The sequence below is a fragment of the Argiope bruennichi genome, chromosome 3 (assembly GCF_947563725.1).
Source record: "Argiope bruennichi chromosome 3, qqArgBrue1.1, whole genome shotgun sequence".
Classification (NCBI taxonomy): domain Eukaryota; kingdom Metazoa; phylum Arthropoda; class Arachnida; order Araneae; family Araneidae; genus Argiope; species Argiope bruennichi.
The window spans coordinates 1,283,616-1,299,497 of record NC_079153.1 but is presented as its reverse complement, the minus strand read 5'-3'; the positions used below and the strand labels follow the sequence as shown (position 1 = coordinate 1,299,497).

The 15,882-nt window shown below is 33.6% G+C and overlaps 1 protein-coding gene across 1 annotated transcript in view; it reads right to left on the bottom strand.

Annotated features, from left to right (window-relative positions):
• The window catches only part of LOC129962700 (uncharacterized), a 451,475-nt gene that overhangs the window by 268,164 nt on the left and 167,429 nt on the right, over positions 1-15,882 (bottom strand). Inside the window, exon 2 of the mRNA XM_056076631.1 lies at positions 5,273-5,740. Coding sequence (XP_055932606.1) covers positions 5,273-5,740 — 468 coding nt within the window. The remainder of the gene's footprint in view (positions 1-5,272; positions 5,741-15,882) is intronic.

Sequence of the window (15,882 nt, the reverse complement as noted above, 5' to 3'; positions counted from 1 at the left end):
TACCAAAATAATATAAAGTGAGAAGTTAAAAATATTATAAGTGATAAGGATCAAAATATTTTTTCTTAAAAATAAGAGGATTAGAATATCAAATTTTTTAATAGAATATTAATTCCTACAAATCTAGGATATCAAAAGAAGATAACTTTCTTCCCGATAAAATTTTATAGGACTGTTTAGAATGTAGATGTTAAACCAAAGAAAATGTTTGATCTATTTTGCCTACTAAGCATTAATGGGACTGCGTTTGATTTCTAGAGAAGGCGCATACGCTTCCTGTATAATAGGGCAAAATCTAGAAAAATTATATTGTGCAATATTGTTTTACGATTCTAAAATAGTGTCAAATAGGACTCTTGTTATATTGTGTCCCATATTGAGTAGTGCAGTTATTATTTCTGATATTAAACAAATTATTTCCCAATTTTATAAATATACCCAAAATGAATTCTTATTGGCCATTGGAATATGAAAAAAAAATGGAAATATGTTACTTGCTTATTTTGCATCTAAATGAACAATATTTCTACTTTTCATTTACCTTAAGATTCGAATCTTTTATCTTTTAGTTTATTGACAGCGTCTCATCCAGCGAGACAGAAACGCCGGTGCCAATGATGGCTATCATGTTACATATACACTCGTGTCCAAAATTAAGGTCACAAACATAAAATCTGAGAAAAATGAAAAACTATTCACTGTGTTGCCACGAAATTTGGCACAGAGGTGCACTGCAATGGAAGAAAGAACATAGACACATAACAACATGGGAAAGATTTTAATTGGGAATTAAGAAACAGGGTATATCAAAAAGTGTTACATTATGAATCAGAGATAGAGCATTTATCTCGGGAAAAGCCTGTCTAATATGGAGTGTGATCACCGTGCACTGCTATACAGGCTTCGCAATGAGCTTTCATGTTGTTTATGAGGGTGTCAATAAATTCTTGGGGCAACAGAACCCATTCTTCCAAAGGCGCTTCTTTTAACTCTTGGATGGTATTAGGAGGGGTGTTACACAGTGCAATGGCTCTTCCGAGACCATCCCACACATGTTCAATAGAATTGTGATCCGGAGACCTCGAGGGTCAGTCCATACGTCGAATATCCTATTCCTCAGGAAAATCATCAACGATCTGGGCTCTGTGTGGACGCGCGTTATCGTCCATAAATATGAAATCTCGGCCAAAAGCACCCCGGGACAACCTCACAGAGGCTTCAAGGATCTCATCTCTATAGAGATGTGCATCGACAGTACCCGCATCGAAGACGTGCAGTGGTGTACGACTGCCCAACATTATTCCACTCCAGACAAGGATTCCTCTGCCATCAAATCTGTCGATTTCTTTTACGTAGGAGGGATGATAGCGAGCTCCTCGCTCTCTCCAGATGAAGATTCGACGAGTGTCACTCTGTGTGGTAAATCTCGACTCATCACTGAAAAGAACACGCCCCCATTCTTGCTGTGCCCAAGACTGCTGTGTTAGGCACCACAAGAACCGGGCTTTTCTGTTGGATGCAATCAAAGGGACGCACTCAACTGGTCGCCGAGGATAAAGGGTCCTCTCTTCTAGATGTCTGTATACTGTTTGTCTAGAAATTCTTATTCCAGACGCAGCAGCAAGGTCAAGAGCAAGTTGAGGAGCTGTTGTCAGCCTATGCCGTCGTGCACTTAATACCAAATAGCGATTCTGTGCAGGCATCTTTGTTCTGTGACGGCCTTGGCCGGCCTTCCTGGTTACAGTACTACTTGTTTGGAATTGATTCCACAACTTGGATACCATTTTCGGAGACACTTGTAATCATCGAGCCACCACCGTTTGAGACTGCGCAGCTTCAAGCCTGCCAACGGCTCTCCATCTAAATGAATTGTCTAAACGATTATGAGAACTCATTCTCACTGGAAACATGTTAAACTTTTTGTTTTAAATCAATATTCACAAAATTGCAGACAAAAATCCCAGATGCCTAAATGGCCTAATTTCAGTAGTTCCTCAAAAACTAATGCTAAACAACATTTTTTTCCCACAACAAAGGTTAATATCGTGTTGCCGGTCCTTCACAATATACAAAATATAATTTGTTTAAATTTTGCTGGTAGCCATGTAAAATTACTTTGGAAAACATTTTTGTGACCTTAATTTTGGACATGAGTGCATTTATCGTGAACTCTTCATTTGCTTTTCTAATTGAATGCTTATTTTTCAATTTCGAGTTGAAAATGCCATTTGAAGCCTCAAAAAAAAATTAAATTCACTTGTAACTAAGATTTGACTGTTAGAACACATAACGTAAAACTTTTATTATTCAGTGTTTACAATGCAATAGTTTCCGAAGAATGATTATTTTTTCAAAACTATTTCTTGTTTTTCGGCTTTAATATTGTGCGCGAAATATAAAAATTCATTATAAAGAAAAAGGTAAAAGTAAAGGTTTCTGTAAATCAAGGGGCGCATATCAAAGTTCTTGATAATCTTTTAAGCATGATAATTTTGACATTTTTCCTTTCGAGTAAAAGATGATTGAAAAAGGTTTCAAAAAAATTTTTTTTTTTATATTGATGTATAGTTCATTCTTCAGATTTCTTTTATTTTCTTTTAATATTTATTTATTTTACTTTAAATAAAAAACGGCGGTCTAAGACATTCTATTTGAAAGAGGATGCGTTTTTAAATCAGTGCAACGAATCAAAATCAGGATATTAAAAAATATATGTAGGTTGTCTGATTACGTATGAATAATTAATTTTTATATCTTATTTTTAAATGCACAATTTACATTAATTTCCTTACAATGTTAATAAAGATTGAATGTTAAAAAGCGTCTCCAAAATATTATTCAACGTCATTTAATGTTGAATTTCCAATATTGTTTTATTTTAATATTGCACGATAATATACAATATTCGTCTTTTAATAAAAAATTGTTCCGGTTAATTTTTTGAGATGAAATATCGAATTAAATTAATTATTAAACTAATATTTTTATTCCAGAATTTTACTGTATCAGTATTTTTTTAAATATTTCAGTACCTTTTGAATGTTATTATATAGTGTACAATGTCGTTGATACTATTCAGTATTCCTCAATATTTACAATATTGTTCAATGTTTCACAAAATGTTCTATGATATTGTGGTGCTAATGGAGTAGGGGCTCTGAATCTTTTTTTAACTATATTGAATATCGTTAGAAAAATTAGAAAAAATATAATAACTTTTTTAAGGAACTTTTTATTAATGTATTAAGAAAGAATAATAATGTTGCATAAAAATATCTGTGCAAAAGAAAAATCGCAAAAAGTTAGGCTCAGAAATAATAAGGCCAGGTCAAGTATCACAAGAAATTAAAAAAAAAAATCAGAAACATTCATTAAATAAAATAGCATAAAGATAAAAAAAACATTCTGACTTTTCAATATACTGATAGAAACGTTTATAAATATTTATATTCATTATTTAAACCAAGCATTAAATTATAAACCTCATAAAATGTAAATCAATTTAAAGCTCTTAAATGTTTATGTACTTATCAAGAAGTGTTTACAATGCAGTAGTTTCGAAAGAATGACTATTTTTTCGAAACTATTTCTCTATATTTGCAATATGCAATATCTTCCCTTTTATACTTATATTTATAATCGAAATATATGTATATCGAGACATTTTTATATAAAACTCGATATATTATTTTCTCGAAATAATATATCGAGACATTTTTAAGTTGAAACACTTCTTTTAATCTCCCCTTCTTTACATCTTTTCTTCGATTTCTTTTTTTCTGATTTCATTGTGGAAGAAGATGCCATAAAAGAAATCACACAGCTACAAAAACTTTTCACAGCACTATTCTCTATACTTACTAAAATAATTCATCCTATAGCTCTATGACACATAAAATGGATTCATTTCTCCCTATTCTTGTTTTATTAATAGTCACTCTGAATGAATAATTCCGAATAAAAAATCTTTGTTATTTTGCATTCCTTGTATTTTTTTTCTTTCTTTTCTGCAGCATCATCTACAAATAGAGTCAAAACCTACATACTACGACATGAAATGTGTCAGTTGTGGCAAGGCTTGACTCTGGAATGTGAATCAAAGAAAGAAAGGTCGTAGACTGCATACCGGCTGTCCTCTTAGCTAGCATTATTCAAAAAAATGATAGACCGATGCTGCAGCAGCTGATTATTCACTTTGATCGGAAAAACTTCAGACATTTTCACATGCTACGAGAAACCAATGTGGGACAGATTCCCAGCAATTCTATGGGATCGCAAGTCACTTCTCCCCAAAAAGAACAAAGAAAAAATTCTAACCGAAATGGTATCTTGACGGGCCAACAAGGGCAATGTAGCATAGGATGTTGCGCAATATTGTATACAACATTATTCAATAGTTCAACAACATTACGCAATATTGCCTATATTGTTTAATATTATATAATACTGTTGTGCGAAATGTGCGTTCTGCTGGGGGGAGCCGTCCTATTTTACCTCCATCCGGAGTTCATGGACCAGTCTAGTGACGCTCCATGGAGAATGAGCCAACAAGAATATTTTAATATGGCAAATGTTTATAAGCATGGATGCTATCTGAAAATGGCTGAATGCGTGGTGAAAATAATCGTGTGCAAAATACTTTGCATGATGGACCGTTGAGTCCAGAGCTACCAAATTGGATGTATAATTATGTAGCGAATTGTGTTGAGCGAGGATAGAACCTGGGACCTTGTGGTTCGCAGCCGAGTCACAAAAACATACGACAAAAGTAATGGCCCGTGTTTTGTAGCTGTTAACTGGCTTATGAAGTTCACCACAATGACTTCTTGGGTAAAAGAAGCCTCATACTATCTAAGAAAGGTTTTCCCAATTTTCATTAAAAATGATTATAATTTTGCAATTTTCGATAATCATTTCGGAACATATTATTGCAGGAAAACTTTAAATATCACTTCAAAATAAATAAAGAAATAAAACTTTCAGTAATACTAATTTTGTTATGAAGCCAATTTTCTCTGATTCCAATACATTTTTAAAAATATTTTCAAGAATATTTTACTACAATGCTCTTTATTGTTTCCCTTTTAGATTTATACTCTGTCATTGTGATCATATTAAATACGATTTTTGTGTACACGTTATCGCTCCACATGATTAGGAGTAAAATTTAAATATAAACTGAGGATAGACGAATGAAGTTTAAAACATTATTACGTAAACGGGTCTTTCTTGAATCTCTTGTTGATGTTCCTCTTCATTATGATATTCTTACCTCTTCCCTTCTGGATCTGGTGATAGATCGCACTGCACAGCGGCGTCCCTTTGCCACGGAAACCTCGGGTCGCCTTCTTGGCTGTTGATGTCCAGAGCGCTGCAGTAAGTCTCCTCCGGCAGCACCGCGAAGGGATTGTAGTGTTCACTCAAAACATTCATCTGCCGCCTCTGTTGCTGCTGCAGCAAGTTCTGTGGCTGGGCGTAAGGATTGTAAATTTTCTGGGGGTCTTTGGACTCATCTGCCGGTATAGTGGACTGAATGACCGGGAGGGAGGGCCTGGCGGCCCGGCAGCTCTCCTTGCTGGGTGAAGTGGTTGCAGTGACCGGGGGATCCTTGAAATTCTCCGAGTAGCTGCGCTTGGAACCGAAACGCTCTCGCAGGGACTTGGTCCTCATCGCTAGTTGACTGGATTTGTTGGGAGAGCTCATTGGGGAAGTTTGGTCTGGACTGGTCTCTTGGGAGTCACTGTAAACATACAAAAGAAGAAAAAAAAATAAATTCAAGTCTAAATGTATGCGATACAAAATAATAATAATAATAATACGAGAGTTAGAATTAGTAGAAAAGTACAAGAATTCCAGTTAGATTAAAAAAAAGTGCTTCACTTTGGCATCGTTTCAAGAAGTTTCCTCTTTTTTATCATTTGTTTAATAATAAGATTTCTATGTAATAAATGCAATCGACTAATACATTAAAAAAGAATTTCAAATTGATATTGTGTTTGAATACTGGAAAGCAATTCGTGGTTTTCACGTTAGAATGATATCTATTAAATTTGTTCCAAAAATGCACTTTTCATCATAATAATTTTTAAATAAATAAATCGTGGGAAAATTTTTATACCATTTTAAGTTTAAGAATTTCCTTTTCAATGACATCAATGTGATAGGTTTGGATATTTTTCTCTCATTTTGAAATACTTATTGAAATGATCGTTTAATATTAAATGATTATTTAATATTAGTTATTTAAATGGTAGTTTGCTACAATACTCTTTTCACGCAAATAGAATGATGTTCATTTTATCATTACCGCTATGTCCAAATGGCAGGAAAATGGGGTTTTTTTTTTCATTCTGAGAAAGATATTGTCTTGAGACTTTTTGAAATTTCACTCAATTACTGCCAAGAAAATCGAGGATGTGCTGAGCTAAGTACTTCTGATTTGCTTTAAAGTTGTGGAAATGTTGATGTAAGGACTAGGTGTCAAATTTTATCTTCGCATTTTAAGTTTGAAACAAATACGAAAAATATCACTTAGATCATTTTTGAAATGTAGCATTTTCACTTCGAACAGGATCTAGACTGTTGATATTCACCAAAATCTCAAAATTGAATTAGTTTACTATTGCCAATCTTAACGTTTGATTAATCAACCATCTATAAAAAAAACTTTGTAAACTTTACAAAATAAAGTAAAAAGTCTTACATACAAAAGTTCCTTAAGTAATCATTCGTTTTACCACGTTCACATCGATGAATTTCTCAGAAACCAGTAACCCCCTCCTAAAACTTTAATCAAAGAACATTCGAGTGTTCTGTAACATTCCCCTTTTTTCATTGTTCTGGAAAAGACAAGGAAAATCCTATTGATCCGTCTGAGGGCTTTAGATCGAAGCCACTCCGATTGCACAGATTTAAGCAGTTCCAGAAGGAGTCTTAAGACTCGGCGGAATAACGCAACATTGATGCAATTTATTCGTCGGGAGATGACGGCTTTCGCAGTAAGCCGGCCGTCTCGGTGCTGTGGGCTCGCGGCTCGGGTTTTCGCGAAACTCCATTTGTTTTCGGAAAATGTTACTCCCATCGGAAATTCTTTATTTTACCTCCCACAAGGGTGCTACTGCATGCTTTTATTTGACATAACTTCTTTCATGTTTATAAATTTTCATTCTTATTAAGATGAAATTCTGTAACCGATTTTGCACTCATTACCTAATGACAGCAGTGAATTCGACCTTAAAATTCTGAGTTCCTGTAGCAAAGTAATATTTTAAAGTTCTTATCATTGAGCGTAAAGATGAAGTCCGATTCTTTCTATCTATACGCGAAAAGAAAGGCAATTTCTTTCCCTACTTTATTAGGATTGAAGAAAGAGAGTGCGTTCCAAGGACTTATCTCAAGCTCGGATTTCAGCCTTTCTGGAAGGACAGATTTGTAATCTTAGCACTCGTTATTAATGTATTTCATTCATTGGTAGATGAAGGTATCGCAGTTTGATTGTCGTGAGATTTCATTTATTTTCAGTAAATTTTACTGAGGTTTAAGAGAAATGTTTTAAAATTGCCTCAAAATCTGCTGATAGTATTTATTTTCTACACTCTTTTATTTCGCTTCATTTCCTTCCTGCCTATACATATCAAATTGTAACAGAGTATTCCCTTACTTTTTAGACTTCTATGGTTAGAGTGGTATGGTTTTATGTGTTGATAACAATATATTTTAGTACAAAACGACGAAAAATCCATAAAACTTTAAATTGTTATATGAAAATTTGGTTTGCAATCAAAGCATTTGGTAGGAAAAAATAAAGTTTTAGGGTTAAAAAATGCAATAAGAATCGCTAGAAGAAATCCTATCCCAGAATTATACCAGTAAGGATAATTAAAAAAATGATCACTCAATTGATTTTTATCGATTGAACAGTGAATCTTAGTATTGATTCTGTGAATTTTTACCGTGGCAGATCTAGCTTCGTTATCTAATGCATGTTCATAATTGGCGAAATTTTTTTTATTGAAAATAACGAGAAGCGTGGTTATTGGCTCGAGCATCGCAATAACGAGTGTAAAAAATGGAACATGTAGCAAAAAAGTTGATGAGTTCAACATATTGCGAGGGATGAATGAATTTCTCGCCATGTTCTTTTAAATTCAATGGATCACGCTAAATTTGCTACAAGATGAACTATTATTGCGTGCTTTTACGAAACCAAGAAAATATCAGACATATCCATCTGCATTGGTGGAATTATGCTCATTTTTTAAGTGTTATAAACTATTAATTTGCATTTTATGTAATTATCACTAAAAAAAGTTTTAAAAAAATTGAGATGACAGAATTTTTTTTTCTAATTTTACGATAAACAAATTAACTATGCGAATCTCAAATTTGTGTTCTAAATGGGAATAAAATAAATCGCTATTTTGTAATTCAACGGCTTCATATTCACAAATGGCGATCACCTGCAAGAGAGGCTCATAACACTGGAATCCCAACTATCGCTTGCCCTTCTTCCGCACACACTTTCGCGATGCGAATTATCATTAGAAAGAACCATCATTAAAAAGTCATCGTTCCTTCTTCCAATATTAGGCTGATCAGCTGATCCGCTGTTATTCAAAGTATATGTATAACAACAACAAAAAAACATTTAAATGAGTTCACATCTGATCCATAATACCAATGTAAATATACCGAAATCGAGTGCATTCTGTTAAGACGACATAATAAAGAAAAATTTGATATTTGGCAAGTAGATCCTCCAGGAGAATGAAGGAACAAAAGACCCGGGCACCGACCGTGGTAGGGGATGCTGCCGATCAATAATTAGAAAAAAAACGTATGCTCGCACACATACAATGATTTTCAAGATATTTTTTTTCTATGGCGCAGGGACAAGGCATGAGTAGAACAATGTTTTTCCATTAACTCACGAATCAGCTGGAAAGTAGAAAATCGTTCCAATGAGTCTCTTGAATAACAATTAAGGCACAAAAAACCGCCTTCCAAAAAACCGGCTAAGACCGGCTGCCACGTAGAAAACCGTTGGTTCTTTTCTGTTTGGATATAATAAGCGAGATGGATCAGCTGTCCGTCAAGTCCATTTTTTGATTCTCAATAATTGGAGTTTGAGTGATCACTTTCTTTGAAGAGGAACAACCGGAAGATAAAAATGCTGTTACAATCACAAGAATTGTATAAGCTGATCCATATGGGATAAATATTGAATATTTTCTTTTACTATCCTCCATGGGTTGGTTAATTATTCAAATGAGTAATAAGACAAACCTTTCATAAATTATTTTTAAAAAATGGAGAGTTTTTTAAAAAAATTCTAGACCTCTCACACATGTTCCCTTTTGCATCAGTAAATAAAGCATCGGCGAACAGTTGTATTTATAAAGTGTTCAATTGCACTATGTGTACTGGAACATACTTTAAAAAATATGATTTATGGAGCTATTAAAGTGTTAATAAAATCCAAAATCGCTCTCTCTCTCTCTCTTGCTGTATACATTTGGATGTCTTTGGATTTCAATTTAAACAGAGAAAAAAGGGTATAATTCCCATAAGCATATTTAAACAAAATTCCTACAAGTATTCACACATATATATATGTTTTACACACACTCGCGCAAGTATGTGTACTCCAGTATTCTGTGGGGTTATGGATAAGACGCTTCACATTACCGGTGGCAGATACGGATAAAAGACTAAACATTGGTACATGCACACTGCTACAAATGGAACGTGAACCCTAATGGTTGCCGAACGGTATGTGGACGGTAAAAAACTATTTTTCACGGCTTGCTGGCTTTTATCGTATCTGAGGACGACAAACTCTCGAGAATACCTGATCAAACCACCGCATTCTCCTCATGAGGATATTTGGTGCAGTTTCACAGAGTCTTTCTTCTGGGACATTTCTTTCCTAAAGCACTTCGTCTTTCCTGTGCAAATTTACCAGCTGGAAAGCCTGTACACTCCTTGTAGAAAGGCAGGTTGCTTTTACCTGCTTGGTTTACCTGCTGCAGGTTGCTTAAAGACATGTGTTACCAGCTTTCATGCAGAATGATGCTTCGAGCCCTTTTGTACATGAAGTCAAAATGTTCCTGTTCGACGCTCACTGATGACCGAGCAGAATTCTCGAGTTTAACGATCAGACTTGAAACTGGCACATTTTTTTTTAGTTGAGAGGATAGTTAATTATCGTGTGTACCTAGTGACGTGTGTACCTAGACATAGTGACGAGTCTCACTTTACTAATATTTTGTAGGGGTGTCCATGATGAACATCTTTTACTTCAATATAAATGCACAATGTTATGTTAGTGCGATCTATTTCACTATGTGTTTCAGCGGGCCAGATTTGCTTAAAATATCTCAGTATGGCGTATGAACTCCCTTTTTCGCTTACTTTTGAATTTCTTTTATGCATACAAAAAATACAATGTCTTTCTTATCATATTCACGCAAACTGAATTTGTTTTGCTTGCATTACTTCTTTTATAATGAATTTTTGAGGTTTGCCGAATATATGACGCACTCCATATATTGTAATTTACAGTATGCACGTACAATACACATTATGGAAAATGAAAAAAAAGAAAAGAAAAAAATATTATAAGCATAATTTTTTTAATGTTTTGTTTTTCTGCGACATCCATTTCATTGACAGATACGATAAGGCAAATTAACGACAAACCACTGTTCGTATGCAATAACGATACTCAAACATCCTGCTCTCCAACACCAACTCATTCCATACGCAGGAAAAAAGACCGTTTACAGGAATTTTGTATAAACTGGATTTAAAAAAAAAGACGACGTCGCAATTGAAGAAATTGGAAATTACAATCCTAATCTACACCTCAAGAACGTCAGGATACCCCCAACGATTCATCTGTGACTAAACTACCAATAACTTACTGCTTTGCCACCCTCACTTGACCCGACCATTTTAATTAACTCTGAGACCCAATCTTTCTAAATTCTCATTTCTTATTTTTTAAAAAATTTGTTTTTATGTTTTGACAGAGTTGCAATATTTATTAGGCAGCACAGTCCTCTTGCCGAGTGGTGTCGCTGGTAAACCAATTTGTTGCATCCAACTGTCGTGCATTTCGCCCAACCACCCGCATGTCTGCAAAAAGCTTTTAAGATTTATTGACACGATATAATTCATTTAATTTTAATCAATGTATTTGTAAAATAAATTTGCAGCAATGATTTTTAGTGTTGCCATGAGATTAAACCTTACTTTTGAGTAACATGTTTTAAACTTAGTTAAAGTTTTGATAGAAAAATCCTTATTTGATTATTCTTCTCTTTTATGTCGTTTCATTCTTCTGTCGTGACCTTCCAAACATTGTGTATGAAATTCGTCTGAAGTGGCTTGAGAGGGAAAATTCTTGATTTTTAAGTACATGCAAATATGTCTCCTCCTCATCCACGAGATCTCACGACTTTTCACAATAAAACCAAACTGCTATAATACAATACAATGATTAGATTTGAAATGTTCCATTCAAGTAAAGGAATCGAGCGAGGGAAAAGTGAATTACAATATTGATAGGAAACGGCTGGATGGATGAAAATACTTCTTCAGCCGACTCACTGGTCAGTTTTACTTAAATGTGTGACAAGTTTATGTCTATTATTAGAAAATATTTGTTAAATATTCAACCATTAAAAAAGAAAATGCTAATTTTTGTCAAATACAAGTTACGTAAGTAAAATGATGCATAGTTATATTTTCTTATTTTAGCGGGGAAACCGCAAGACAATTGACACTCGGCTGACAGATTTATTGCCTTGAATGACAAGAAATGAATCATCTTTCGATAACATGATTCCTACTCAAAAATCATCAGTATTTTTTCCTTCTTTAAAACGGGCGCCAAAAGATTTTTGTAGTTTATTACTGGGGTGAAAACCAGACAGGTTTACAAATGTTCTTTGTGTAAATTGTTTCCAAGATGCGTCTATCCGTTCTAGGAACCTTCAGATTCGGTGGTCATTGGGTTAATAAATTAAAAATACATTCTCATCATAATCATCCAAATTACAAATATCTAAAAAAAATTATCATATTCTAAAAAAAATGCTTCTTTTAAAGTTTCAAATCTTCTTTCAGGGAATGACTTTTTGTTTGGCACTTACAAAATCGAATAAAATATTAGTATGGTTAATTTCCGAAAGTTTATTTTCTAGATCTTTAAGAAACCCTTTTCATCATTTTGTTTTTGTTCCATGTCTAAAAATCTCATAAATTTTGATGCTTTGAAGCTTATAACCCTCTTAATTTTTATTATAAATTCCAAAAAAAGTTAAAGTATATCATCAAGGGAACGATGAAAAGGAATGGTCTGAATAATTTATTGAATGGATATAAAAATGAAAAATCGGAAAAACTATAAATATTTTTCTATTTCTATACTGCAAAAAGTGAGATAGCACGCAATCAGGCATTAGAATGCGCAAATGGTAACGTTTCTCTTGGGATTTTATGAATTTCATGGCACGATTTGTTTCACGTTTGTTACATGAGCATAGATTGTGTTTATTGGTATCTCATCTCTCTAACTCATTCTCTGTTTTTTTTCAACTATCTACTTTCTCAGTTCATATTGGTATCTGGCATAGTTAGGAGATTTACAACATTCGCTGCAGAATTCTTATCTTTAAAAATCTTGAAAGATATCTTTAAGAAATAAGATATTTGCATAAGATGTGAAATTAATTATTTATTTATGGCACCACTGATTAATTTAATCTCATCTATAATTAATCCAATGATTCATTTCACGGGTATTTGTAACATGATAACAATTCAGAATCAAATCTTCTAGAGAACCCGCATCGGCATCATTCACTTTTTAATTACCGCACGAATCTGCGTCACATTTTTCCAGTCCAATCCGCATCATTAACTCATTCATCGGAAGCATTCATTCCGACGCAATACTTCAACCTGTTAAGGAAGAGAGCAGCCGGGCGCTTGCTTGCAATTACTCGTCACTTGCGGGGACGTGGTCGAATTACTGGCGACAGTTCTGACCAGCACCGATTCCCCCATTCAGCGCGTTCCGATTGATTAGGTCCCACAATCAATTTAACTCCGACTTCCACGGACTTCACTCTGAAATGTTTGCCTGCCTTTTCTCATTGACTGCAGACGAGAAGTAAGTGACGTGTAAACCTCGCAGCTTGGCAGGTGGGTCAATGGCTGGAAAGAAGAGTCTTTTGGTAATGATGATTGATTTTCTATTTTATTTCTTCTTCTTATGTGGAGTGGCCAAAACACAAAGTATGCTATTTTCAAATTTCCGATCTCATACATAACGTTTAAACTTCTGAAAAATAAAATTTTAGGCTTATATCAGTTTAATAATTAATTACGATAGTTTAATTTAACCACACAGCCGAATGAGACTTGGAACGCGACATTGAAACCAAAATTATAGAGCTGCATATCTGACTCGAAACCGTCTAACGGAAGTGTGTCTGTTCTTCCATATTCGTGCGTAATTCGATAGTAGAAAATTAAAATTAGTAAAACGGAGGAAATTTGATGTATGAATTTTTTATAATCAAATTTACTCCTCGATATCATACATCAGACGATTTTTGTCAACTGGTTGACGATTTTGGGCCTGTTCATTCATTGTACTCACTTCAACACTGCATCTGTATTATTGATTAATTTACTCATACTGATTGCTCACACATACAGAACTCGATGGCTCAAATACATGTTAAGCTAGAGTGATTAAAAATGGTAGCGATGATGAAACAACAACAAAAAAAAAGCTTTATAAAGGTTAAAAATTCCTAAAATAGTTCTCTAAAGAAAAGCACCAATGTGCCTATGGGTAGTACGATCAAATTTTTATGACTTCAAAACATTCCACTTTTGTCCTCAATTGTCAAATTTTAGATCCAAACCAACATCGGAAGAGGTCAAAGAAACCAAGGTAAACTGAAATGGTTAGGATAAAGTTTATTCTTATCTTTATTTTTCTTATTAGCGCCATCCATGTTCCCAATGCCTCTAACTAGAAAGAACATTTTATCGGTTAGATGGACAGGTGATGGAAAAAGGAGCACCCAAACTCACTAATCATAATGAGGTCCTGAGTGAACCTATACTATGCAGAGCAAGATGTTGAGAGTTAAAAAAATGAATTTTACATAAAAAACAAAAAAGAATGTTTTTTATAAAAACTGAAATAATAAACAGAAATTTGTATTGCTGGCGACAGATGCGGCTCCTGAACAGGACTTGTGGACGTTCGTTTGAATTGTGACAGAGACATCAACATGAAAGCAAAGGAAATTATTTTTCTTGTAGTCTAAGGAACATAATTTGGGCGATGATTCAAAGAAAAGTTGTATAATATTAGGAATATATTTGAAATGAAACGTTCTTCCTATTACTATTATACTTAGCATTCATTTTATTTCTGTATTAATGTTAAGTTTCAGCGTTTAAATGTCTATTGAGTAAACTCGAATTTATGCACGGTTATGCCAGCTTATGCACGGTTATATTTATTGTTACATTTTTGTCAATTATTTACATTCGATCCCTTAATAATTATTAACATTAAATAATTTAAGACATTTTATTTGTTAAAAAATATTCATATTTTCAGTTCGTCTTCTGCCTTTTATCGCAAAAAGAACACATGCGATTGAGTTCAAATCAATAAGCTGTCAGAAGCAGCAATTGCCCTGTAAAAGCATTTCATTCAAAATTAACTGATATTTGTATTTAAAGATACGAGAGTAAATGAATTGAAGCATGAAAGAATTGCTTCAAATTTAAATGAGAAAAAGAACATATTTTAGACAATATATTTCATCATAAGGAATCCATAGAATATATTTCTATCCTCTAATTATATCCTTCAGAGACCAATGAGATTGCATGTACAACATCTCAATCAAACTGCACACACAGATGAATTTGATATCACATGAATGATACTTCATTGCACCTATGATTGGAATTTCCGATTCAGAGCACTCTATAAAATGTACACCGGGTGCAGTCCCATCGAAACTGACTCGTGATAGGTTGAACAGCTGAAGCAAACTTTTCTGTCGTCGAGGCTGATGTTTATTTAAATGACGTTGTAATTGAAAATTGGGAGCAGTTCAAAGAATTATATTCGCAGATTGAAATGAATCGTAAAATTAATTTCAAACAGGATTAGTCACATTTGTAGTTCGTCTGTTCACCTAAAACAGATACTAATGAAAGATTATTAAAACGAGTCAAATATCAACAAAGAAACGTAATATTAATATTCCTTTTTACAAGATTTTTTAAAAATATATTTAAAACATTCTATTTTAAGAAGAATTTTCTATAATTATGACATTAGAAATTCCAGAGTGAAAAGAACCGACATACAGCATTTGCATTTTTGTCAATGGTCGTTCTGCACAGAGTTAATCCTAGTAATAGAAGACACAGAAGAAAAATATCAAACCAATTAAAATAAAATAAAATAAAAAGAAATCGAAATATAAAAAGCTTGTCAATGACAGCTATGTTTTTCTTTTACTTCCAATACGGAAGATAGAAATTAGAATGATAAAGACATTTGATGAATAACGTCTGCCTTTGAATGTCAAAAACGCAACAAGTCAAATTTAAATCGAAATTGTTCATTTTTATTAAATTTTGAAGGAAATCTGCGTAAAGCAAGTCAGGTATAACTGTTCGTACTTCTGCACATGAGAATAAAAAAAAAAAATAATGATCTGAGAAGACAAAACGTGGCACGGTTCTTTTTTTCATATTAATAAAATGGAGATATGAGTAAAAAAAAATTTTTTTTTCAGAACCATCAAAGAAACGAGTCTCTGTTGATGT